Source organism: Barbatula barbatula (assembly GCF_947034865.1).
Source record: "Barbatula barbatula genome assembly, chromosome: 9".
Classification (NCBI taxonomy): domain Eukaryota; kingdom Metazoa; phylum Chordata; class Actinopteri; order Cypriniformes; family Nemacheilidae; genus Barbatula; species Barbatula barbatula.
The window spans coordinates 11,291,874-11,318,939 of record NC_136772.1 but is presented as its reverse complement, the minus strand read 5'-3'; the positions used below and the strand labels follow the sequence as shown (position 1 = coordinate 11,318,939).

The following is a 27,066-nucleotide window of genomic DNA, read 5'->3' as shown; positions in this document are numbered from 1 at the left end:
TCTTCATTAATCTCATTCCTTTGGAGGAAGGAACATATTTGAGTTGAGACTACTTTTTCCAGAACTTTAGATAAGAAAGGTAGATTCGAAATAGGTCTATAGTTAACTAGTTCTCCAGGGTCCAGATGGGGTTTTTTGACAAGGGGCCTTATAACAGCCACCTTATATGCTTTAGGCACATGTCCTAATGTCAGAGATGAGTTAATAATGCTAAGTAGAGGATCTATAATTTCTGGGAGCATCTCTTTCAGTAGATTTGTAGGTATAGGGTCTAGCATGCATGTAGTCGATTTAGATGATCTAATGATTTTCGATAGTTCATCGTGATCTATAGTAGAAAATAAACATAATTTCTCCTTAGGGGTGCTGTAGTAAGTCGTTTGTTCAGCGGGTTTCGCATCTGGTTGCATAGTTATAATTTTCTCTCGAATATCTTGGATTTTATTTGTGAAATAGTTCATAAAATCATCACTGCTATGCTGGTATACAGCATCAGAAGTCGCTGACGATTTATTTTTGGTTAATTTAGCCACTGTATCAAATAAAAACCTAGGGTTATTTTGGTTTTCTTCTATTAGTGATGAAATGTAGGCGGATCGAGACGTTTTTAGGGCTTTCCTGTATTTTTTTGTACTATCCTTCCAGGCAGTACGAAATACCTCTAATTTAGTCTTTTTAAGACTGCGAAAGACTTGAGCAATGAGTTTTCTCTCATTTGATTTGCTCGTAGTGTTTTGACTTGCATGAAGTAAGTCTATATTTGATTTATGTATGATAACAAAAAGTACCATTGAGAAGAATAAATACTGAGTTTGATTAACTTAAAACTACAGGTAACATCTCAATGGTTTGGATTTACTTAAAAAAGTTTCGTCAACTTTACCTGAATTTTATTTTGTTTATACAACTAAATTGTTCATTGTAGAAACGAATCAACATATTTGCGTGGTACCACTTGACCAACAAATATTTGTTTTTAAGTGTATGTGATTCACATCCACAATTGGTTGAGAAATGTGGGAGGGGAGTTCACAATCTCTGCGTACCAAAAAGTACATAAGTCAATAAAAAAAGAAAAACAAAAGTTTCTATTGTATCTTCAAAGCACAGTGTTGCATGCAAATAACTCTACTCCCACTGCGACTATCTAGGCATGAAATCGTTTTTGGTGAAATGTCATCCAATTACAGCACCTTCTCGCAGATGTCATGCAGGGCTGCGGCAAGCACGCGGTAGGCAGACGTCTTCCCGCCGAAAGGCTCTCCCACCAACATGAAGCCGTGACGCACAATCATCATTTCATAGATCTGCAGGATCTTCTCGACAAAGAAATCTGTGACCTGTAGGTTCATCTTGGCGCTGTTTTCCTTAATGGCCTCGAGCAGCACACTGTAGTCTGGTTTGGGAAGTTTGACCCCAGGAAATAGATCAGAGGTGATGCCCTGCATTTAAAATAGTTTGAGGAAACGGAGAAAAATTGGAGAACGACATAAAACATCTCTGGTTCACAATGTATTGAATGATGTGTGGATGGGGGTGTACCTCAAATAATGGCAAATCATGAGACAGAAATTTTGGAAGGTTAACGTCGATAATAGATCGGAGCAGCAGAATATCCTCATTCTCTTCTGGAAACTTCAGCTGTGACATGTTAAACACAGGGAGAGAAAAAGGTTTGACACTTAATAACACATTTGCTTGTGCTGTCACTTTTGGAAGTCTCCGGGGGGAGAATGGCATTCAGCCACATTGTCTTTGTTCATTCTTTACCATCACAGTCATTTGCAACAGACACCCGAGGGGTTTCGAGCATGCCTTTGTCTCCAGAAGTAATTTCAAGATGGCAAAAGAGTGCAGTCTCGGGTGTGATGGTGCAGAGATTGCTGTGAAAATGACACAGACGTATTCATTTCACAGAACAGAAGAGATGACACAAGCAGCCGCTATTCAAATTTGGGAGAAGGAGAAAAGCGAGCCGGAGCTGTCAAGGTCAGTGCATGTTTCTCCTCTGCCTATTTCAGCCGTGACAGATTAGATTTTTGTGACTTTGATATTTCAGGATCGCACCACAGGCACACTACCAACCAAGAGATACATCCACACTGCAGCACAATACAGATGTCAATCTAACGATCCCGGGACACATTTTACGTGTATTTCCCAGGATCTCCGTATAAAAAGGGCTTTATTCTGAGCACACAACCCCACAATCTGTACATACAAAGTTGGGTCATTTATGCAAGTATAGCTGGCTCATGTACTGGATGAAAAATCACTTTTGATGTTCCTTTAGACAGAAACTGTGAATGTAAGATCACTTTTACTCAGCAACAGAATCTCTACGCTTCACTACGCTGTATTCAAGAAATGCATCTGTTCCTCCTAAAACTCTGCATGTGAGCATTAAAGGGATAGTTCACCCATGAACGAAAATTCGGTCTTTATTTTACTCACCCTCTTGTCATTTCAAATCTGTATGACTGTGTTTCTTTTGCAGAACACAAAATAAGATATTTTGAATAATTTTGTTAACCAAACTACTCATTAAATGATGTTTAATTAACAAAGTTCGGGAGGAGCCGTAGCATATAATCAGCCGGCTGGTCCACAATCAGCAATCACTGCACATACACAATTAGCCATAGCGAGCTCGCTCATAAATAGAGAATCCATCTTACCTGCTCGATCTCCTAAGATTAAGCATCAACGCGATGTCTGAGACCCCCGTCATCGACGACAATCTGTTAGCGCTGCCGAGCGCTCATCAATCCAGCTCAGGATCGGATATATCGAGCGATTCTCCGGCTTCATCACGAGGCCGCCCGCTCCGCCGTTCTACACCTCGGAAGGCTAAGTCCAGAGGTGGCACATCGTCTCCTGGCTCTAAGAGACGTCCACCTGCTTCCCCGGCTTCTTCCTACACTTCCGCTCACAACGCGATCCCCGCCATACAGAAATGGACCGTCCAGGGCTTACGACTAGCTCTGTCCAACGCGGACGTCCACTTCCACAGGCGGATGACCAAGGCGGAGCTTTACGGCCTCTACGCCTCTTCCCTGGCGGACACCGCCTCACCGAAGGGCGCTACGGGGGGTTCCGCCACCAAGCCGGGCACGGCTCGCGGTTCTCCGTATTCCCGATCCAGGCAATCCACCTCCGCAGCTAGTCGCGGCCGCCCGCGGGGAAGCCGGAACAGCAGGGCTTCCGCGAGCGCAGGTATCGCCACGGACCCACCGGTCCCTCTCGCCGTTGGCCAGCTTCGGCCACCTGCAAACACCCCGCCAGCAGTAGCGGGCCGCCCTCGAAGCATTGGCTCACCAGCACCTGGAGCTCCGGTGCTTTACCACCCATTTCCTGCCCCTGGCTCTTGGCCCACGGCGCCTGCGTCGACCACTAGCGCGAGGCTGCCTCAGCTAGCGATGCAGGCGCCGGGTCCTAGCCATTTCCCAACCCCCTCGGTAGCCGCCGCTAGCGCGAGGCTGCCTCAGCTAGCGATGCAGGCGCCGGTCCCGAGCCATTTCCCAGCCACCCTGGTAGCCGCTGCTAGCGCGAGCATGACTCCGCTAGCCGCTCAGGCGGCCGCCATTCCCCCCCTTCTCTCTCTTCCGCAGGCTCGATCGAGCTTCTCATTGGCCTCGGCGACAGCTATGCCAGTGCCAATCAACGCACCAGCCCTGGAACCGCCTCCAGTTTCGGGGAACATAAGAACGCAGATCTTGACAGGTGCGGACACAGACCTTTATTCTCTCCTCTCACCATTATCACCCCCGTCAACCGAGCGGCAGATCACTTACGGTGATCTATCGCTCACATTTAAAAATCAGTCACCCAACCACACCCGCACACTGTCTTTCCCCGAATTTACCGTTGCTTTTTCACGTTACACTGACGTGATCTGCACTGCGTTCCCTCATAGGAGACGCGAGCTGGGCGATTACCTCGCCATCGTGGCAGAGCTCGCTCTCTCCTACGGGGGCGCGCATTTTTACACTTACCACAAACTTTTTTCCGCCAAATGTGCCATTCGTGTGGCTCAGTGGAACCAGTGCCCCTACTGGGGCGCACTGGACACTGAGCTGCATAACAGGGTTTTCTTAGGCGTTCGCAATATTTCCTGCGCGGTATGTCGCTCAGTAGCGCATCCTACAATCGACTGTCCCCTAGTCACCCCCTCTCTTCCCTCATGCCCAGTTACGCCTCCCAAATCCACTTCCTCTGTTCCGCGCCTGCCAATCCGCCCAGCCAACCAAGCTCACGGGCAACACAGCAGTTTGGAGGCATGCAGGAGTTTCAATTCTGGCAGATGTTCCAGGCAGCGTTGTCGCTTCCTGCACGTGTGCCTTTTCTGCAGCGGTGCACACGCTCGCATTGTATGCCCGATGTCCCAAATGCAAAATAAAAATCTAAAAAATTACCTCTCGACTCCCGTGAACGTTTCTTGTTTGTCTTTCGAGTTGTCTTCGCACCCCGACATTCAGTTCACGGACTACCTTCTGACCGGTCTCTCGAACGGCTTCGACCCCGGCGTTATCAGTCTTCCATCACGCAGCTTAATTTGCCCCAACCTTCAGTCCGCGCTTTCCGAACCAGAGTCAGTCGATCTCCTTATTAAAAAGGAGATTGACGCAAAATTCATTATCGGCCCTTTCAAAGCTCCCCCGTTTTCCGTATTTCGCATCAGCCCCATCGGCGTAGCAACGCGTAAATTCTCTGGCAAAAAGCGCCTCATTTTCGATCTCTCGTCACCGCACGGCTCGGCCTTTCCAAGCATCAACAGCCTCATTCCAATTGAGGAATTTTCGCTGCACTATCACAACATCGATCAAGCCATTACTTTAATAAAACATGCAGGTCGTGGAGCTTGGCTAGCCAAAGTCGACATTACATCCGCATTTAAAGTCATGCCCATCCACCCAGACTTCTGGCACCTTTTCGGCATTCAATGGCGCAATAAATTTTACTTTTCTGTCCGCCTTACTTTCGGCTCGTTTCCAGCTGCGCATCTAGCAAAAGTCCAACAGGTTTTTGAAAAACTCGGCGTCCCCCTTGCCCCAGACAAAACTTCAGGACCGAGCACTTCCATCGAATTTCTCGGAATAAAATTAGACTCTCTTAAATTCCAGGCTTCACTGCCAAAAGAGAAAATCGACAGAACAATCGTCATCGCTTCCTCGCTGTTAGCTAATCCCCGCTGCTCCAAACGCGAGCTCCTGTCCGTTCTCGGCCATCTGAATTTCGCGATGAGAATAATCCCGCAAGGTCGCCCGTTCGTTTCACACCTCCTCTCTCTCGCGTCCTCCGCGCACGCTTTAGAGGACATGTTATCCATATCCAACCCCTGCCTTGACGAGCTGAGCTTATGGATACAATTTCTCAAGCAATGGAATGGCTTGTCATTTTTCTACAGTGACATGTCCTCCTCCCCCGTCGATATTCACCTTTTCACTGACGCCCCTTCTGTAGGTTTCGGAGGCTTTTACCAAGGTCGTTGGTTTGCATCCTCTTGGCCCCCCCAGCTCTTAGAGATTCCGCAGGCCTTAGCATCCTCTGCACTTTTCGAGCTGTATCCACTGGTCGTCGCAGCATCCCTATGGGGGAAAGAGTGGTCGGCTTCCAGTATTATCGTACATTGCGATAACGAGGCCACGGTTCATTGCATTAACAAAGGCCGCTCTCACTCCCCCGCTTTAATGCCGTTCCTCAGACGCCTCATCTGGATCTCAGCCTGTGACCAGTTCATTCTAACTGCCAAACACATTCCCGGAGCAAAAAATCAGATTGCTGATGCCCTTTCTCGTTTCGCTTTCCAGAAATTCAGGCAGCTGGCGCCCGAAGCAGACCCCTTACCAACACCGATACCTCCCTATTCGGAGCTGATATTCCTGTAAACCTGTTCAAAAAAAAGATCTCATTCTTAATTAAACAAAGCAAGACGGACCAAACCAGGAGGGGACATTTCATCTACATCTTCAACCTCCAGTCACCGATTCAGCCTTATCAGACCCTTCTAGCCTACCTTCACTTCAGGAAATCTCAGACCAAAACCATATCAGACCCTCTCTTCGTGGACGAATCTAACCGCCCAGCCACACGCTTCTGGTTCCAAAAACACCTCAAAGCCGTATTGCTCTTGTCTGGCATTCCCGCAGACCACTTTTCCGGCCACTCCTTCCGCATAGGCGCAGCAACTACAGCCGCCCAAAAAGGCCTATCGCAGTCTCAAATCCAAGCACTAGGGCGCTGGACATCGGAAGCTTTTAAGAGCTACATCAGGTCAGATCTCTCAATCATCAGGGAAGCCCATCGAACCCTCATTTCCCGAATCATCTAAGAGTCCATCCTTCGCCCACATGGGCTCGGGCCTCCACTGTTCGGCCTTCATCTCCCTGGCGGGGGATCTCGCTGCCACTGCAACCGCCTCAGCAATCACCAGGGATTCAGACCCCGCCTGCAGGGGCCATCGCCCAAGTCACGGGCTCTGCCACAGCAGACTCTTCAGCAGAAGCCTCCATCCAAGACGTCGAAGCCAGCGTCGCCGCAGCGATCGCCTCCGCAGAGGCCAGCGCTTCCATCCAAGACGTCGAAGCCAGTGTCGCCGCAGCGATCTCCTCCACAGAGGCCAGTGCTTCCGTCTAAGATGTCGAAGCCAGCGTCGCCGCAGCGATCGCCTCCGCAGAGGCCAGTGCTTCCATCTAAGACGTCGAAGCCTGCGTCGCCGCAGCGATCGCCTCCGCAGAGGCCAGTGCTTCCATCCAAGTCATCGAAGCCAGCGTCGCCGCAGCGACCGCCTCCGCAGAGGCCAGTGCTTCCATCCAAATCATCGAAGCCAGCGTCGCCGCAGCGATCGCCTCCGCAGAGGCCAGTGCTTCCATCCAAATCATCGAAGCCAGCGTCGCCGCAGCGATCGCCTCCGCAGAGGCCAGTGCTTCCATCCAAGTCATCGAAGCCAGCGTCGCCGCAGCGATCGCCTCCGCAGAGGCCAGTGCTTCCATCCAAGTCATCGAAGCCAGCGTCGCCGCAGCGATCGCCTCCGCAGAGGCCAGTGCTTCCATCCAAATCATCGAAGCCAGCGTCGCCGCAGCGATCGCCTCCGCAGAGGCCAGTGCTTCCATCCAAGTCATCGAAGCCAGCGTCGCCGCAGCGATCGCCTCCGCAGAGGCCAGTGCTTCCATCCAAGTCATCGAAGCCAGCGTCGCCGCAGCAATCGCCTCCGCAGAGGCCAGTGCTTCCATCCAAGACGTCGAAGCCAGCGTCGCCGCAGCAATCTCCTCCACAGAGGCCAGTGCTTCCGTCTAAGATGTCGAAGCCAGCGTCGCCGCAGCGATCGCCTCCGCAGAGGCCAGTGCTTCCGTCTGAGATGTCGAAGCCAGCGTCGCCGCAGCGATCGCCTCCGCAGAGGCCAGTGCTCCCATCTAAGACGTCGAAGCCAGCGTCGCCGCAGCGATCGCCTCCGCAGAGGCCAGTGCTTCCATCTAAGACGTCGAAGCCTGCGTCGCCGCAGCGATCGCCTCCGCAGAGGCCAGTGCTTCCATCCAAGCCATCGAAGCCAGCGTCGCCGCAGCGATCGCCTCCGCAGAGGCCAGTGCTTCCATCTCTTGTTCTGCCATCTACAACTTTCTAAGGATCAAGCACAACAGCAGCTCTCTCCCCAGCAGGAACCTCCATCAGGTGCTCTACTTCAGCTGGATCCCTCCTTCAGTAGCCCCCTCCCAGTATCAGTCCTCATCCAGGGACACCCACGAAGACGGGTTAATTTTAGATAATCTCTGAATTCCTAGATTTACACCCTCTAAAACACTAAACCTACTTCCAGCCGCTCATGGGTTTCAACTTCTCATCACTCCAGCAGGCATCCTCGCTCCATATCAGTCTCAACCATCCTTGGAGGAACCCCTGCCCCAGTCTTGCCTCATCTCAAACCACACCTTCTAAGGAGCCACCATCCTCTTGTCCTTACCCGAACGCAGTCCACGCCTCCATACTGTCCAGCACCGCGTTTTGGGGGGGTATGCGTACTCCGGCGGCTGTCCAACTTCGTGCTTTATGGGGGGTGTGCTCTGGGCTCAAACCGGTTCCGAGCTCGGCGCACTCACCCTGACCAAGGTGTAGTGTTTCGGGTTCGGATAGATCTGGCGAGCTCGGAGCCCGCTTCCCGGACAGCACGCCAAATACGCATAACCTTCATAACCAAGCTCGTGCTTTATTATCCCTATCAACATCGCTGTTATCTGCGCAGGTGAACTCGTGAACTTGCATTGGTTTTGTGTCTATACAGTAGAAGTGAATAAGTGCCGCTGTTCGGTTATCAACTTTCTTCAAAATATTGTGTTCTGCGGAAGAAAGATTTGTAATGCAAATTTGTAATGACAAGACGGTGAGTAAATGATTTCATTAATTTTGGGGAAAACTATTACTTTAAGGACATGACGCTAAGGATGAGCCTCAAGAAAGCATTGCACTGAGAATTCATGAAGCACACTGGATTTCAATACTTTTATTTTTTCAAAGATCTGTATATCACGTGGTTCCTACTGTAAATTGAGCGTGAACACTATTTATAGTCAATTTCAGATTCATCAGACTTTGATCCACAAGCGAGTGAAAGAGGAGACGAAGCGTGCAATGAGAATTGAGATGAAGTGGAAATGCCTCATTCTTTTGACTCTTGGTTGTAACTCTTTACTGATAACAGTGGCAGGTGGAGACCTACTGAATCAGTTGGAGTTGGTAGTCATTTGCATAAACACATTCATTGAGGCTCAGACACAAAAGATGCGTTAAAAACTGAATGCAAGGTACACCGTGAGAAAACCGCAACATTAGAAATGTTTACAGAAATATTTACAGGGGATACAGTGCCTACCTTTAGGTTCCCTGCGGCGGTCAGAACAGATTTCACAGCTCTCATGCCGTAATCATAGTGATGCTGGGAGGAGAGCTGCTCTGAGCACAGTCTATACGTAGCTACAATCTTCACTGAGAGCGGTCGTGCTCTGACAAATCCACAAGAATAGAGCACAATCTCAGCTATTAGAGCATAGTCTGGCACCATCATAGCTACTGTCCGGAACAGAGCCTGCGGCAGACAATTACACAACTCTCACAATCACAGAAGCAGCAAAATGGACAATCTACTGAAACAAACAGGAGTGGAATATTTTTTGGAAACTAAAGATGTTTTAATATATTTCTATACAAAACTTCAGTTAGAACAAGAAACCTGATGTAAAGTGTGATCAAATATTTTCGTGTTTGGTTGATTCTTGTTATAATACTAAACTGTTTTTTTTTATCTGACAGTGAACAGTTCACCAAAAATTTTTAATTGCATCATCATTTAATGTTCTGAGTAAAAAAGAGAAAGATATTTGGAAGAATGTTTGTAACGAAACAGTTCTTGGCCAACGTTGACTATCAGAGTAGGAAAAAATATATTGGTTGTCAAAAGTGCCTCAAAAACTGCTTTCCTACATTCTTCAAGATATATTATTTTGTGTTCAACAGAACAAAGAAATGTACAAAAATAAAGTTCCTACTATGGGAGTCAATGGTGGCCAAGAACTGTTTGGATCCAAGCATTCGTCCAAATATCCTTTTCTTTGTTGAGGGTGAGTAAACGATGACAGAATTGTCATTTTTTTGGTGAACTGTTGCTTTAATAGTGTTGCATTAATCATTTCATGTTCATTAAACATAACATTAGACCCCCACGGCCTAATACACTGTTTTGCTAGGTTAGTTGAAGCATACAGTATGACATGCTCAATTTATAAATTACGCAATGCGTATATGAGTTTGTACTGTCATATTCTACATGCCTTTAAGTTATCGGGTAGTTCAGAGCGTCCTGCGTATCCAGGGTTCATGGTGATAAAGACAGCACAGGTTGGGTTCAGTTTTAGCTCTGTCCCCTCAAACTGCAGCATCTCAACATGGGCAGAAATACCTATAGAGAAAAAAAGACAACGCATTTACATACAAACTCATTTAACTCCATTTACTTCATTGAATGCTTGACCTGACTGAACTCAACTCAACAGGTTCTGATGTAGACCTCTATTAAGTTTAATAACAAACTAGATGATTTGAAATTCATTGATTGATTTCTCAAATACGTCTGCTCAGCAGTTAGCGTTCTCATTGTGCACGCAAACACGCACCTCTCTGAATGGTCAAAATTTGCTGAGCCACCACTGAAAGCACCTCCAGATCAATGCGGTTGAACTCATCAAAGCAGGCCCAGGCACCAGACGACAACAGGCCCTGCAAGAGACCAAGCAACTGCAACGTGACTCACACAGCACACGCAGTCTGAGCATTCCTGTGCTGCCAGATATCAGGAAACTGACAAGAGGTGAGCAAGATGACATTGACATCGTAAGTCTGTGCAATTGTAAACTCTCTGATTAAGATACAGCTGTAGCTCGCTGATAGCGCTGAGGCTATGATGCAAAAAACGGCAATCTTTGCAAGCACAGCAAACTGAAAGGAGAATTGTCATGTCTGTATTAAAATGCTAGACAGAGTGAGGTCCTGAAGTATGAGACCACTAGTCAAAATGTTTCTTTTTTGCATCATTCCTAATTTAATCAGTTTGTTAACAAAAGTATGAGTTTTTTAATATTACTACTACTATATTATTCAGTTTATTCATGTTTGGTGTGTGCCCCATCCAGTATACATTGAAACTTTTTTTATATTATCTTAAGTATACAATTTGTTTTGAAAACAAATATTTTCATGGAGTCTAGTTTATAACCCCATTATACCTTACCTTTACCACAACAATTTGCTTTTAAAATCTATATTCCTTTACCATTAATATTTGACCTTCATTGTGAAAAAAACGTACATTTTCTTCAGTGATTTGACGGGTTTTGACCATATTTCAAAATATGTGAAAAACTGTGTTTTGGACATTCAATGTGAAAAATTTGACAGTAAAAAATAACAGTAAAAAGTTTTTACCGTGTATGTTATTCAGTATCAATGTCTAACACTGACCCAACCACCATATTCAAAACATTTTTCAATACATTATCATTTTGTATTCTTTTGCTGTGGGCCGCAGCATCCTATTGCTACAGAATAATTGACAGTTTTAAATAACTTCAGGACATCATAATTGTAGATTAGTGTGAATCTACCTTAAAGAACTTTCCCAGAGCAATATAGTCCAGGCCATCAGAGCAGTTAAAGACCACACACTGCTTAGCTATAGCTTTAGCCAGGTCTTTGGTCGTTTCAGTCTTTCCTGTACCTGCAGGGCCTTCTGGGGCTCCACCCAAGTGTAAATGAAGAGCTCCAAATAAAGTTCTGGTATAGAAGACATTTATTAAAGATGCAGCTCAAAAGAAAAGAAAATGCCTTACAGCTGACCATTATTCAAAATGTAATGTGTTCTGACCTGTAGCAGCGATCAGTCAGAGGGGTGATGACCAGGCGTGGTGTGTTTCCAAGATATTCATAGCCGTAGGCCAAGCCTGCATTGATCATCTTTGTGTGAAGTTGGTTTTCCTGCATACATCAAACCAAGGAGTTGAGGAGTTGAGAGAAATGGGAATCAAGCAGAATATCAGATTATTGTCTTGGCCAGACAATATACACACCGTGAATGTAAACATCAAGTCAAAAGCACGCACAAACATCTTTGTACACTCTTACAAATGCATTTCTTCCACTTATACACAATGGCTTTCAATGTGATTTTGCCTAAAGTAACGTTTGTCACCATTGGAGACCGAGTGCCTTGCGTGTTCCTCATTAATTCTGGATTGATCACACACAGAAACATTTCAATTACAGCCTCTCAAAATGACTTACGATCCAGTAGTAGCGCAGCTGGCTCAGCCACTCAAAGTTGGTCTCATCATCCACACCTTTCTGGACCAGAGAGGCCAGCACGTCCCGGGCGTGGACGTCAAGCACCACCAGCGCTCCCAGCGTTACCCGGTTCTGTTTAGACAGCTTGCCACGAACCAGGGTCACGATATCATCTATCTGAGAATTGTTTTGTTCCAGATAGCCCTGCAGAGCCTGATGTAGAGCAAAGCAATCATTCAGTCATATAATGAGATATTGCACGAGGGACCAAGATGCATGGAAGTAGCAGAGCTGTGTAGGAAAGTTGTCTGGGACAAACGTGCAAACGTTCAGTAATCATAATAAATAAATCAAAATGAAACGTTCCAGATTGTAATGTATGGTACAGACCTTTGGACCCTTTGCAATGGCTTCATGAATGTCCTTCGTCCAGTAAACCTGTGAGACGCAGAGCACCGTCTGACCCGGCCAGGCCCGCACCCAGTTGATCCTTAGATCTTTGGGATATGCTTCAAATGCTTCTCCAATCACCTGACAGCCAAGAGTCGAGATATTATTTTACACTTTTCACAAACACATAATCCACTCTACAGCATTTTTGTATACATAACAATGTTTTATTTCTGAACTACAGTATGTTTCACTCTGAAGCAGTCATTTCTGTACCTTGTGTATGGAAAGAAGCATGCCACTCTCCAACTCCAGAAGCCACTGTTCCACCTGTCCACGAGCTTTAGAGGTAGAGATGACCTCCACCAGCTCCACCTCCTCCCCTTCACTACTCCTCATATGAGTGATGTCCAAAGCGTCAGTGAACACAACGCTAGCAATGCCCTCAAAACACTTCTTCAGGTGGGGCTGCACTCTGAAAAACAAAGTCAATATACAGTTTCAAAGCAACAACATAAACAAACGTTACTGCGCATGCGCACGTTCATAGACTGCCCTTAACTTCAGGTATACATTCACAAACAATAGAGGGCCTGTAGATTATTTCTGATAACAAGCAAAAGAAACCGAGAAGAACCGTTACTTTGCTAAACTTACCTCTCCAATATTTTGTGTTTAGACTTCGATACGGCTAAATGTCAATGTACCATACGGTTTATTTAAATGGGACCAAACCACAGGACCCATTCACAAATTGTTTATTTAATAAAATGAACATACAACAAAATTCAGCAAATTGTTTATTTAATACAATTATTCTGCAATAGTATGAATTAATATTAACATCAATTAAATAAGATATACAGTAAATCGTTTTATTATTAGGCCCTAGCCAGACTGATAAACTAACATACTGTAGACTGAAAGTTAATGGCAGTCCAGGCGTGCACGTCCGATGAAACGGTCTATAACAGTTTGGCCATTTCTAATGCAGGTTTAACTTTCAATCTGAGGCGGCATGCTGAACCAAATCCATTATGATTATATATGACTAACACTCATATGTGCCTAAGCCTGGGGTCTTGAGAAAACGCTGCGAATGTTTAAAATGTGTAACCCTGTCAGCCCTGTCATACCTATGCAATTTAGATTTCACTCTTTCAAGAACTCTTAGGAAGCTCGCTCGTACGTGCTCCATAAAGATGGACGTGGCAATGAAATATAGGGGGAGAGAGAGTAAGGAAAGAGAAGGAGATCTCGGCGATCACAAGCAATCGCCAGTCAGCATTAGTTTCAGAGAGCAAAACCAAGGCAAGCTAAAACAAACAGTCCAAGATATGCAAGACCAAAACCCCCAACTTCTTTGCTCGTATTCATTATTACACAAATACCTGGGGGGAAATAAGGCAAGATTTGCTTATACGTCAAGAGCCCGCACAAGGGAGCAACATCAAGAGAAAGTAGGGCAGAGTGTCATATGGAGAAGAAAAAGCGCTATAATTAAATTCCCTCAGTAAATAGTGGATTTTAAGAGGTTCAAATGAGTTTTCCAAGGCCATGGTGAAGCGAAATTGCTTTTCGTTTGTCCTTCCTTGTTCCTTTTTAGGCCTCTTATGCTAAACAGGCCACACTGGATAAGTACGGTGTAACATATAGCATTTGTTGAATATACCCAATGAAATATGTCAAACGAGACTACAGTATGTAAGGAAAGCTTCAGTAAATTATTTTATGTTTTAGTGAAGTCTACACTATACATCAATTCAATTCTAATGAAAGCTAAAATCAATATATTTTTCTATTTTATTTGTAGCAATATCATAAAAACATCTCTACGTTGTTTTAAATTATTATAACTTGCTGTTAGAACACACCTCCAAAAAGTGTGGCAAAACTAGCAGCTCACTACATCTAAAATTGACCCAAACTTACAGCACTGTGAGTTTTTCTATAAATAATTGATAAAGAACAGACTGCTCTATCATGGGCTCTCCTTCAGCCTGGCCCATAATGATTCAATCTCACACAGCAAGACTAAAGAAAACAGAAGCCCTCAAAATCAGTTCACCTTAACTGCTGACAAACAATTTTCCCCAAGCCTATAAATCATATTGTTTCCAAAAAATGTCTCTACTAAGCCTCTGTCCCTGAACATGTGTTGAAAGTGTGAAATTAAGTCGCAGCGCACTAACAACACTGTCAGGACTACCTGATCAAAACCCAAAGAACTCCTGACACTTGCTACTGAATACGGTTCCCATTGTCTGAATTCTTTCCAAGACTTCACAGTACCTGGTTGGGTCTTTAGTCTCGGAGAGGATCTCTAGCAGCTCGTCGTTGGACAGGAAGAAGAAGCGGGGGAAATACAGTCTTTTCTTCTCCAGGTATTCATTGAGACCCTTCAGAATGAGCTCCAGCAATTCGTTACTGTGTTTCATCTTGTCGAGCATCTTGTCAATCGCCACCACTGCCAGAACATGCTTGTCCTGAAAAAGAAACACAATGCAATACAAAGAATTCAGAAGTGCTTCAAATAATTCATAATATAAGTCATATTTATTATTGTAATATATTAAATATATAAATAATATGGATTGTTTGTTGTTTTTATTGGTATTGTTGTTGTTGTTTATTATTATTATTATTACTACTACTAATAAGGATTAGAAAAGATTAGGAAAAACACAATAGCAATAGTAAAAACAATCAATATTATTTTTATATGTAATATGTAATATATAATGACATTTGATAAAGGAAAATGTAGGATATATGTGGTGCTTGAAGCAGTTGCTACGGTGCTCCAAGTTGTTCCTGGGACATCTAGATGACCTCTATGATGTTTTGGAAACCATCTTAAGTCTGTTTTAAAACCATATTTAAGATAAATATTTAAAATTAAACTGATTCTTTTCACCAGACTTATAACAATAGCACACCTTCCCTTACATCAATCATGTTAGACGCAGACGATGCAAGACGTATGCAAGTGTGCCGAGCAATACAATAGTTACCTTACCTTAAAGTGATAGTTCAAGCAAAACTGAAAATTCTGTCATCATTAACTTGACCTTGTCACTTTAAACCTGTATGACTCTTTCTTCCGCAGGTTCAAAAATTTAGGCGGCACATTTATGCACATTTGACCATTGCTCTGCATGTCTCTAAAAGAACTCCAAAGAAGCTCAGGAGGCTTAACCTAAAAATCACGGGCAATGATATAATACATACATACTAGTCCTTTCAAGTCACTTCACCCGTACGAATGCGATAATGAAAAGAGGGCTACAGCAGACTGTCATATTTCACCGGTTTCACAAAATAGTTCATTTCTAAAGGCGTCTCCCACCAGGAAAACTCATCCTGTGTTTTGCGTTCGGATTTTCAAAGAGTCCTCCAAAGGTTGTATGAAGGCCCTGTCCTTCATTAGAGACGGAGGAAAGAACCGGACCCTCCCCTCCCCTTCCTCCCCTCACAGATGCTGCTCACCTGTAAAGAGATAATAATTGCTTTTTCCCCTTTTCCGATTGCTATTGATTTTCTATTACCCACGGTGAGTTGACTTGGATCGCTCACGGAGAGATTTAAGTTTAACGATCACTTTTAAATGACAAAAAGACCAGAGTTTCCTGACAGAGACTGGCAGAACTAATGAGGGGTTGTTAATAACCAAAGCCACCTCAAAATAGTCCCTCAAAAAGATACCATTGGATGACTGTCATGAAAGAGATAGAAGGGACGTCTTATGCCAATTACTGTGTAATTATTCTCTCTTGCTGTCGAGTTAAATTACATTAAAGTGAGAATGTGAGTGCTGTCTGAATGTGCCTGAATAGAAGGCATCTGCCTTCATCTGCTTCCTTTCATAGGCTGCAGAAACACGCAGGTGGTTTACTGAACAGATTCACATACTGATTCACACACGCAGCAAACGTGCGTTTCCTCATAAATGTGTTTTCTTTCAAAGGAATCGTTTCCTAAGGTATGTGATCACTCTCCCTATTACCGTGTTGAGCATAACACTGGACTCTGATATGCATCTCGACCAATGTTTCCCACACACACCACTGTTATTGCAAGCATGTCTTGAAGTGTTTACTTCGTGTGCTGATCAAACCAACTTTCCTACAAGGCAGCACCAGGCGATAGCACCTGCCTTCCAGCTGAAATAATAAATATACATTTGCGTTTCAAAGAAGAGACGTTTATGGCTTAAGATGATGTGGGACAGAAATTATGGAGCTGTGTAGGAATTATTCAAAAAGAAAACATCCTGAAAAAAAACGTTCTATGAATTTAATTACAAAATGTTTATCTCTTTTAGTGTCAAATGAGGAAAGTAAGAAATACATTAGAAAGAGTAAATAAAATCGGGAGGAGGAGGGAAGCTTTGTGGGTACCGCAGATGAAGAGAGACACCTAGTGGGCTTCTGACGTTACAGCTCAATTTGTTCAACCACCTCATAACAGAATCGATTGAAATGTTTTCTTTTTTCATTTCATAAACTAAGTTTATATTTGACATGTATGGTCAACTAGTCCTCAAGGGTTGGGACATTTGCTTTTCTCTTTACAGGAACAGTTTACCCAAAAATTAAATTCTGTCTCACTCAAATTTCCTCACGCTGAAGTTGTTCCAAATCCGCATAAATGTATTTGTAATGTTGAACACAAAATGAGATATTTTGAAGAATGTAGGAAAGCAAACGGGGCACTTTTACAATTGCAGTTGTAGTTCCAAATATCTTGTGTTCATCAGAACAAAGAGATGAATACAGATTTGGTACAGAACAACCCGAAGATAAGACATTGACAGATTTTTTATTTTTGGGTGAACTGTCCCTTTAAGTCTGCCGAGGTTTTGCTTGAGGTTCGAACCCACAAAAAACCCTGCTCGCCAACCTCATTTTCTGAACACTCTCCAATTTGAGTCCCTGCAGACAAAATCTATAATTCCTATTTGATGGCAGAGCTGGGCAACTTTTTTCCGTTTAGAGAAGGACAAAAGATATTGATGTCTCTTATAGCACAGAGGCTCAGGATGACAATTACACACCGAAGTGTGCCTGCAAGAGCGACTGTTTTCGGCTATGCGTCTGACAGCTTTATCTCATTTGTCATGAATGCACTTCTTTCACGCAAACATCTCCAAAGACACGTCAGGAGAAAAAGAAAAATGAACGCTGCATCTTATAACTTCTCAAAGGAGTTACAGTACTCTGTATTCTAGACACAAACAAACCAGATATCGTGTTTGCAGATGTGGGGCTATCGGGCTCACCAAGCTGACTTGTTTCATGGTGTCCCTCCAGGTTTTGTCCACGGCTGTAAAGCGATCTCTCTCAGTGGGCATCTGAGCCATAATGTCTGGAGAACTAAATATGGGCTCAAGGTAAAGCCAGGTGCCCTGAACCTTCAACCACTCATCCAGAATTTCCTGCAGCAACAGCAGCTTACCCTCCCAGTCCCTGTAATACACACACAAGAAGATGATGTGTTTGTATTGTAAAAATATTGTAAAATTGTGCAATGTGATTGGGGCCATCCCACTACCAAGCATTTAACATTTGTATTTATACACTCTTATAAAATCTCTTTAAAATCCACAAAAAAATCATAGACGCTCAATTGCCATTGCTTACCGTATCTCAGCCTCGAATGGCTTGATGAAGGGTGAGCCTCTCATGGTCTGGGTCTTGACAATATGGTCATCCAGCTGCATCTGTATCTCATCCAATGAGGACAGAATGGAGGTCCCGGTTTCACGATAGGGCAGGAGGGTAAACTCCATCCCGGCCCATTCACCGGCCATGCGCTCCATGGCCTTTTCAAGGCCGTGTTCCTTGCTGGCTGATTCACTAATGGTTTCAAATGCGGCGAGATGAGTCTCCAGATTGAGGGGAACAAACTTGCCCACACAGGAGTCCTCTTCTGACGGCCTGAGGGGGAAGCCCACTACTGCAGACATGGCATCCCAATGGCGGTCACGGAGACCGGGGTTACACAACACCTGCCGAAACAAATTATCATCAATCAGTAAACCACTTTATTATTATATAATGCTTTGGCCTCCAGTAAGAACGAGTATTCTCAGCTCTGTTTTCAACTCAATTATTCCCAATAAGTTGCCTATACACATACTGATAAAATATTCGATAAATAGTTTAGTCACCAAAATGAAAATCCTCATATCTCATCAAGGTACCTGCATTAAAGGAATGTGCTCCTTAAAGGCCTCTACTTCTGCCTTCACAGAGGTTGCGATCTGAAGAGTGTTGGGTGAGTCCTGGAAGCTTTTCTCAAGCTTGTACAAAGAACGGCTGTAGTTCCCGACATCAGCTTCTACTTTGTCTGGATTGACAGCTGCGAGTGGGCCGTCCACCCACTCATGGTGCTGCTTTTGAAACTCAGCCGCCATCTCATATAGCCGCAGGTACGGAACCAGACGGTCCTGAACCGTCTTGAGCTGTGGGTACTGAGAGACAGTCCAGCCAAAGGCCTCCTCTTCCTGGTTGAAGCCTCTGATCTGATGAATAAGAAAGTGAAGATGGAGTGATGATAGCTGCTATTGTCAGCAGCACTCTAACGCATCACTAACAAATGTGCTACAAATAACCCACTACAAACTTTCCAGGACTATATGGTTTCATATGCATCAAAAGCAACCAAAATTTTGTCCAAAGTCAGGACGTATTACGTTGTCCAAAGTTCAGTACCTTTTCTATAAGAGAGTCCAGTTTAGAATTGAGGGCCTGGGCTTTCTTCAGGTATTTGCTGAGATCAGAGATGTTACCAAAGGTGGCAAACTCCTCCACTTGCTTTGCGTAGCTCTCTAGATTTTCCAAAGCCCGCTCACACCTCAACTGTTATGAAATGCACACATTACAGTCATTATTATAAAAAAAACATTGCAATTCTTCACAAAATTACATTTCTGTTTTATTAGTGGTTTTCTGTTTGTATTACTCTTATGCTGTGTTCACACCAAATGCTAATTTAAACTATTTTCCGCGAGTAAATGACATAAAAAGTCATTGCAGAGATGCAAATCGATGTGAAATCGCCAAGTGGCGCGTCAATCGCATGTTCCACGCAAGTTACAAAAACTAGAAATTTGCGCAAGAAGTTCATAGACACCTACTATTTGGCATATCCGAATGCCGGAAGACACTCCCGTCACGCAATGTGTAAATACAACCAACTAATCCCTAGAGTAATAAAGAGCAAGGAACGCAATGCTTCAAGATTGGTGTGAACACAGCTTTAAATATTTGTTGTTTTGGATTTAGTTTCTGTATTGTTTTCACTAATTCTTTGTCTTAAAGTTAAATAAAAAAATTATAAAATATTGCAGCGTTTATGGTAAATATCTTATCAGTGTGGGTCATTCTCTTTTCAAATGCATGTGCCCTCATAATCTTTAGTTCAAATCTGAAAATACTCTCTAGTGACCATCCATCTCAAGTTAGACTGCTTAGGAGCATCTGTTAACTCCTCCCTTTCAACTGTCAGACTGCTGCCAGTTCCCTTTCAAAGTGCAACACCTGTTTTTAGACAGCCATTCAAATCAAGGTGAAATAAAAAAGCTGCGCCCACTATTTATTCTCATTCTACATTCCGTTCCATTTGGAAATACGTCAGAATACAAAAATGTAAACGATCACAACTTCCAGTTCACAGGGACTTAAGATGCACTTAACAATAGAGTTGTGTAATAAGAAGGTTTGTTTTGTCTGTAAACCATCGCCAAATTATTTTGTTGCCATGATGACATTGTCTGCATGTTTCCTATGTTTGGTTTGAGCAATCATTCTGTACAGTAAGTTTCTTGTGTTAAGAATTGAAATGGGTTTTATGGCCCACTGTGGGGTCTGCCATGCCTTGAGTCCATCCTGGAACTGTCCGGTCTTCTCCTTAATGATCTGACGGTGCTGATTAAAAACTGCCGGCATGCTTGCATGACTCTTGAAGGTCTCGCTGTTCAGCCGGGTATCTGTGAGCGAGAATGTGACATAATCCACCAAGAAACACAACCGGCTATTTGACTCCTGAAGCTTCAATTCCAGCAGAGGCATCTCCTTTGTTTCCACCTTCTCCACATATAACTACAAAACAAATGACAAAGTGACATATAATCACTATACTCAAAATTGTCATAGGAACTAAACAAAGAAGGTTCATAAATACGGCGGATCAGTTTTACCTTAAGCTCCACAAGTTCCTGTGTGTTTGATGGAGTTCTTAGGGCTTTCTTTGATATTTTATCATATTCCTCACACAACCTAGAGATCAATAACACCACACATTACCTGCCTGGAACAACAGGTTACTAAATGTTTTTTAAATGTTCTAAGCCTTACTTCTTATTGAACTCTCGATGATTCTGTAACATGTGATTGACCATTCTCTCCATAAGACCCTCCGCTCGCTTAACAAGAGCCCGGACCAGCTCATGAGAGTGAACTTCGAACATACCCAAACGCACCACCTGAAACAAAGGAAAGTTAATGTGTCTCATTCATTTAAGTCTTTATTAGTCTTTTAAGGAAGGGCTTTGTGAATGAGTACAACTGATGTAAAGAACAACGAACCTTGACGGTGCTGTACCGGATCTCATTAGCTAACTGCTGGTAACGGGTCACCTCCATCATCAGCTCATGGAATGAGTGCTGCTCTTGGAGGAACTGGGTCACATCCTCGTCAGCTTGCTGGGACACCAGCGGGGCATACTTATCATAGAGACGAATGTGCTCTGAGGGTCTGGTACTTTCTGTACGGATTACCTGCCTGACCTTCTGCTGCTGGGCCTTCAGGATCTCTGGCAGGACAATGGGTTTAAGGGTACTGTGTGTTTTTGGGTCAGGCTGGAATGAGAGAGTATAAATTGTGTAAGTACAGAAGCACAAATGGTATTTTAAAGGTATAATTTAACGCTGACTTCTTTACCATGTTAAACGTGCTGGCTTCTCAAGCTTCACATGGTCAAAAACTAGTTGGACGCATTACCTAGTATTTCTGTGCTTGATACACTCCCCCAAGGTTCGTGTAGGTTTCTGAAAGTCTTTTTCCGAACATGAAAGACCCTTACATAAAACAACTTCTCTCAGTCCCTTATTGGGCAATTCTCCCAGAAAAGCATGCCCATGACAAGGCGAATGAAATTACCCGTCCACGCGTCAATTGACGAACAAAAGGAAACCCTGCTTATCATCAAGATTAGCAGCGCTGTGTCAAGACTGGTTGCACCTTGGGCCTGCAACTGTAGCTTGTTACTCTTGCGATGAGGTGACGAAGTTGAGGTGTGTTTGTTAATACTCTAAATACTCTTCGAAGACACAAAGTATGCAATACATGAGAAGTATGAGATTGGCCGAAATTGCGTGTTCAACCAGACCTTTAATAACCAATGTTTGAAGGCTGCTTGATTTAAAGGTCTAGTGTTTGAAATTTAGCAGAATCTAGTGGTGAGGTTTGCGAATTGCAACTAACGGCTCACCCACCCATCCCTTTTAAAGCACTAAGATGTTGTCACATTTTAATTTCTTTGCCAAAGGAGATAACATATTTATGAAACTCGCTCTGTAAAGCAGCTTGTCTGTTTAGGGCTACTGTAGAAACAACATGGCAAATTCCATGCAAAGACAGAAATAGCTTTTTCTAAGGTAATAAAAACATAACGCTTCATTATTTAAGGTCTTTGTACACCTCTGAAGACATAGTTATGTATATTATATTACAATTCTGTTATTAGATCCTCTAAAAAATGACACACAGCACCTTTAAGATATAACATTCATGTTGAATTATGTCATAAGAGCTCATTTCAATAGCTGATATTAACCAGCTGGAGGTAACATTTTTGTCCCAAAAGTGTCATGAAGTATTATGCTTTGTCTTAACATCAGAAACAAGAAATTCTAATATACTAAAAAGTCTATTCAAACTGGGCAGAAAATTCTGAAAGTTATATTTTCATAGTACACCGAATAGTTTTATATATTTCAGATAAATGTTATCCCTCATAATAGGATTGTGAAAATAGCACCTATGAAACACACACAATATTGGCAAGATGTCACACAAAATGTAAAAAATATTTTTACCGTTTCTGAATGCAGCAGCTGCGGCTCCACCCGAGGAATCAGACTTATGGATTTTAGCATCATGTTATAGACATTTACCAGGGCAACTTCAAAGTCTTCAAAATCAGGTACAAATTTAATAGTATTATCGTCCAGATCCAGCACCAGCTTTATGACAAAACCCAGATGATCACAGGTTCTCACAGAAAACTTCAGTAAGGAAAAAAGCATGTTACCTTCCAAGTTTTAAGGATTTATGAGGGTGTTAGCCTGTAAAAGATAATAGCATGCAACGATAGAGCAGATCTTACAGGGTCTTCGGCAATGAGTTGTGTGTAATCCTGAATGGATTCAAGTGCCAGGCTTTGAAGCTGGGAGGTCATGAGTGTGGCAACACAGTTGTAAAAAGGCCGGAGCCGAGTGACACTGGTGTTGCTGGGGACCAGTTTGCGCTTGATACCAAGATTATAAATTTGCTGCACTTCTGGTATCCACCTGTTTCATTGAAAAGAAACATAGTAACATTGTTTTTGCAGGATGCAGTTTGCTGATCTTGATTGTCTAAGGAAAAGGCAGTAAGCATGTGAAAAGAGTTTTATGTGTTTACCTTCCGAGAAGGACTTCATTGGCACATTTAATCTGTTCATTGACTTGCTGCTGAAAGGCAGAAAGCTCCAGCGACTCATTGTGGAAGTCCTCCACATTAACAAGACGCAACTTTCTAGAGAAGGGACAAGGAAAAGAAGGAATGCAGAAAGGGAACCACAGTGATAAAAATGAAAATCTCACTTTAAATATGATGTAGTTTATTGTAAACAACACTTTGATATTACATACTGTATTTCAAAGCTAAAAATCACAGTGATATTACTGTTGTTTAACCGTGAGCATAAATATTTTTTTAGTTAGACTGTAAATATAAAGAGGATTTTTCATCCAACTGCGAACATCACCTCAAGTTTGCTGAAGGTAAACTGTGAATATCACTGTAAGATTTATTTGGCACTTACTTGTAAGAAATATGCCACAGATTCAATACTGAGAGCATGGTGGGATTGAATGAGTGAAGCTTCTTTCCCATGCTTTTCTGGACTTGAAGAAACAATATTTTCCATGGCTTTGGAATCACTTCCATTCTGCAAGACAATAAAACAAGAAAACGCATTTGTATGTTAAGTAAATCCTTGTACAATTTTGACAAATATGTACAATTACTTACAATGCTTTATGCTATCATTAAAACCGTATGATGGCTTGTGAATTATACCACTTATAGATATTTAGCATGACTCACTCCTGTCTATGCGGGGGAAGATCTTTGGCTTTATCATCTTCTTTCTTTCTGGGGTCCCGTAGCACAAAATCCACTGCAAAGACAGCAGGGGCTTTAACTGATATGACTTAACAGATATCAACATTACATGCAATTTTTGTACTTTGACATGTGAACTGTAATGAGCAGGAAGACAGAAAGAAAGTATAGTGTTTTTATTATGATGTATCTTGTAATAACAAACAACTACAGTAAACAACATTTATCAAAGTTTATTTTTATAGTTATTGAGGGCAACAAGATCAAAATAACATTATTTATATTTGGCCCAAACATCTTAATGCATTAGACCACTTACAATGCATATTTATTTGAAAGCAGACATATCAGCAAAAGAAAAAAGAAGAGAGTACCAATAGCCTTTTTGACACTGAGCAGGTAGTCCTCTCTAATCTCATCTGAAAGAGCCTCAATGGTTCCACTGAAATGTTTCAGATTCTCTGGGACTAAATCAAGAACATCCTCCAGCCAGGAGTCCTCCATGGGTGCCACGTCCTCAGTGCCTATTCCATAGTGGATGTAATACTGATATCTCTGCTAGAGGGAAAACAAATAAGAAGTACACATATTTTTTGTCAAAAACTCAACAGTAATTCGATCTGGAAGACAAATGGGAATAAAAAACGTGTAACAAACAATTGACAAACCAAACAACCACAACAATCAGATGACATCCCATTCTATCAGCCTGTGCTGTACAGTGTGAAAAGGCATTTGTGGATGATATAGCTAAAAGACAGTCCCTTACCAAAATGTCTTTCTCAGCAGCAGTAGGTGAACCAGAGATGGATGGGAGGATTTCGTGTGTGATGGACGAAGTGGAGGCATCGTCACGCTGCCTGAAATGATATTCTCCAGTTAGTGATGATCTGTAACGGGGACTATATTGCATCTAAAAATCAGCTTTCTGCAAATCAAACCCACATAATAATGCTGACAAGAGCACTGCGGAACTTCTCACGCTCCCTGGTGGGATGGAAACTGCCATGGCGCCAAGAAGATACTCCTGCGGTCCCTACAACTTTGGTCCTAGTGTGCTTTGGACCTTGATGATGAGTCTGACGCCATGGCACACCTGCTCCTTGTATGTCTCCTTAAAGGAATTTAAAAAGCATATTTTGACACAGCCATACAGTAGTTTATCTACATGTAAAGATCTTTACATACTGTATAATATATAGAATACTCTTACTATACAGTAGATGTCAAATAAACATTAACAGCTTCTCTTACTAGACAGTACAGAATCATGGGTGTCCTCTTGAGGTAGTCTTGGAAGTAGAAAACTCGGTCTTGTTTCAAGCCACCCAACCTGCAAGTCGTAGGGTAGAAGTTGAGGTAGCTGTTGTTTATCACAAGTATAGAGTATCAGTGCTGGAATTTACCTGTTGTATTGGTGGTAATAAACCTACAGTATTCTCGGTTTGATTGGGAACCTTCTTTCGTTTTAAATAGCCCTGAAAGATATTTTGTCTGAGTATTGCTTTCATTAAAACTCTTAGCTTGAGGTTGATGTCAAACATAACCATATTTATAGAACATATTTATATCCTAACACAAGTTATTACTGAATGAACTTTATGAACCTGAATTAAAATAACGTACCCGCAACTCCATATTCAGGAACTTATAGGAGCACTTTCTATTTGACTTCTTCACATTGATGAAAGTGGTTGTTTTCCCTTTTTTATGAAGAAATCCCTACATGAAGAGATCTGTCGCTTAGCTTACAGATGTCAACAGAGTCTCGCAAAATCCTTTAACGTTTAATCTTTAACCTGTCACCAGTATTACTTGAACGCTGCGGAATACCCGACAAAAGACGTTTCGTTTGAAAAATACGTTTGTTTCGATTTAAGTTTTGTATGCTTAACTGTGTTTGTTGCTCGGCTCGCCAATTGCGAAAGAGTCGTGGCGTTGCTAGCCTTGTAACCAAGGAAGCGCGAGGCGCAGCGGAATGGGCTATGATTGGTTCGAATTCCCAGTCCCCCAGCACGCGCATAACAACGATTTGTAAAATCGTTACTTTTTAATATTTGCTGAATAGAAAGCGATGTGAAACAGGGGCAAACGCAGTTGCACAAGTACATAACGTTTTCAATGCCTATTTATTTATTAAAAATGTATAAAACCGAGAGTAAGATATCAAGTAAATCTCAACTATTTAACATTTGATAACCATTTATTGTTTGATTTGATTTGATTTGATTTGATTTGATTTGATTTGATTTGATTTGATTTGATTTGATTTGATTTGATTTTATTTTATTTTATTTTATTTTATTTTTCTGATTAAATTATTTTACATATCATTGCATAGAGAAGAGAATAGGGACCTCTAGTGGTTGTGTGCAGATATTTCACAGCCAGAATTCAAGCCAAAATTAGAGCACTTTTTATTCCATTGAATATTTCTCAGTGCGACTTAAAATGCAGGAATATAGATAAATTCAATTAAAATTGACTTGTGCTTTAATGTGTTCAGTTTTCTGTTTCTGAACCATCGCTACACACCTACACACAACACATCTCAAACAGAATGTTTGTGTAAATTCAGAGTTAAAGCCTTACCTGTGTCAAATTAAAAACGTTTTTTGTAAATATTCTTTTAAAGCAACAGCTTCAACTTCCTTGGTTGCAATTTACTTTCCTTGTGTAGACATAAACAGAGAAACACTTTACAAATGTGGTGTTCTATGGAAGAAAGAAAGATAGAGTTTGTACAGTGTAATGCCAGCATTTTAATATTTGGGTGATCTGCCCCTTTAAGATATGGAGAGCAAAAACAAAACATTAGAGTATGATGAGAAAGATGACATATTGAGATAGACAAGCATGGAATGTTTGTAATGAAGGAAAAATGAGAAAGAGAAGTGCAGTTTCATTAACCTCTTGCCGTGGTTGAGTAGCATCAATCAGAGTCAACATTACAGTGCACTGACATCAGACCCCTGCTGCTCTTTCATCAGAACATGATGAGTCTCTCCAGAGGAAATCCATCTCTCTGAGAACATCACACGGTGCATGTGCTGCTTTTTATTTGTGTGCTGGAGTTTTATCACATCTGGTTGATTAAACAGTATGGATGTGAAATGTACAACCTATGTTATCTTTTAGTATCATGGTTTTATGAAGTAGTAGATCTGTAGTGTGGAGCTATATTAGAATATTTACAATTTTATTTTAAACTCTAAACTTTTAAGCAAGCCTGTGATAAAGAAGAGGACATACAAGGAATATAACCATTGAAATAAAGTTTACTCAATGAATGAAGTGAATGGAAAGCTTCACGGTGGGAATTTCGTGGTTTCTGAAATCATATTGCTCTTTTTAGTTATGATCTGTGACAGGTATAATTTGTCAGCAAGAAATAATTTTGATGCTAAGAACCCACACAGTAGGCCTAATTGACATGTTGTTGATCATCTCTCTCTCTCA

At 42.5% G+C, this 27,066-nt stretch overlaps 1 protein-coding gene across 1 annotated transcript in view; it reads right to left on the bottom strand.

Annotated features, from left to right (window-relative positions):
- The window catches only part of dnah7 (dynein, axonemal, heavy chain 7), a gene marked incomplete at its 5' end in the record, with an annotated part of 74,809 nt that extends 50,113 nt beyond the window's left edge, over positions 1-24,696 (bottom strand). Inside the window, 27 exons of the mRNA XM_079464475.1 lie at positions 1,194-1,442; positions 1,543-1,641; positions 8,864-9,076; positions 9,819-9,946; positions 10,161-10,263; positions 11,148-11,316; positions 11,408-11,517; positions 11,824-12,036; positions 12,214-12,354; positions 12,490-12,688; positions 14,506-14,699; positions 17,495-17,681; positions 17,856-18,223; positions 18,419-18,739; positions 18,930-19,076; positions 20,094-20,318; positions 20,417-20,495; positions 20,574-20,701; positions 20,805-21,077; positions 22,317-22,505; positions 22,607-22,790; positions 22,903-23,016; positions 23,306-23,431; positions 23,590-23,662; positions 23,982-24,162; positions 24,377-24,467; positions 24,674-24,696. Coding sequence (XP_079320601.1) covers positions 1,194-1,442; positions 1,543-1,641; positions 8,864-9,076; positions 9,819-9,946; positions 10,161-10,263; positions 11,148-11,316; positions 11,408-11,517; positions 11,824-12,036; positions 12,214-12,354; positions 12,490-12,688; positions 14,506-14,699; positions 17,495-17,681; positions 17,856-18,223; positions 18,419-18,739; positions 18,930-19,076; positions 20,094-20,318; positions 20,417-20,495; positions 20,574-20,701; positions 20,805-21,077; positions 22,317-22,505; positions 22,607-22,790; positions 22,903-23,016; positions 23,306-23,431; positions 23,590-23,662; positions 23,982-24,162; positions 24,377-24,467; positions 24,674-24,696 — 4,527 coding nt within the window. The remainder of the gene's footprint in view (positions 1-1,193; positions 1,443-1,542; positions 1,642-8,863; positions 9,077-9,818; positions 9,947-10,160; positions 10,264-11,147; positions 11,317-11,407; positions 11,518-11,823; positions 12,037-12,213; positions 12,355-12,489; positions 12,689-14,505; positions 14,700-17,494; positions 17,682-17,855; positions 18,224-18,418; positions 18,740-18,929; positions 19,077-20,093; positions 20,319-20,416; positions 20,496-20,573; positions 20,702-20,804; positions 21,078-22,316; positions 22,506-22,606; positions 22,791-22,902; positions 23,017-23,305; positions 23,432-23,589; positions 23,663-23,981; positions 24,163-24,376; positions 24,468-24,673) is intronic.
- Between the last annotated feature and the right edge of the window lie 2,370 nt (positions 24,697-27,066).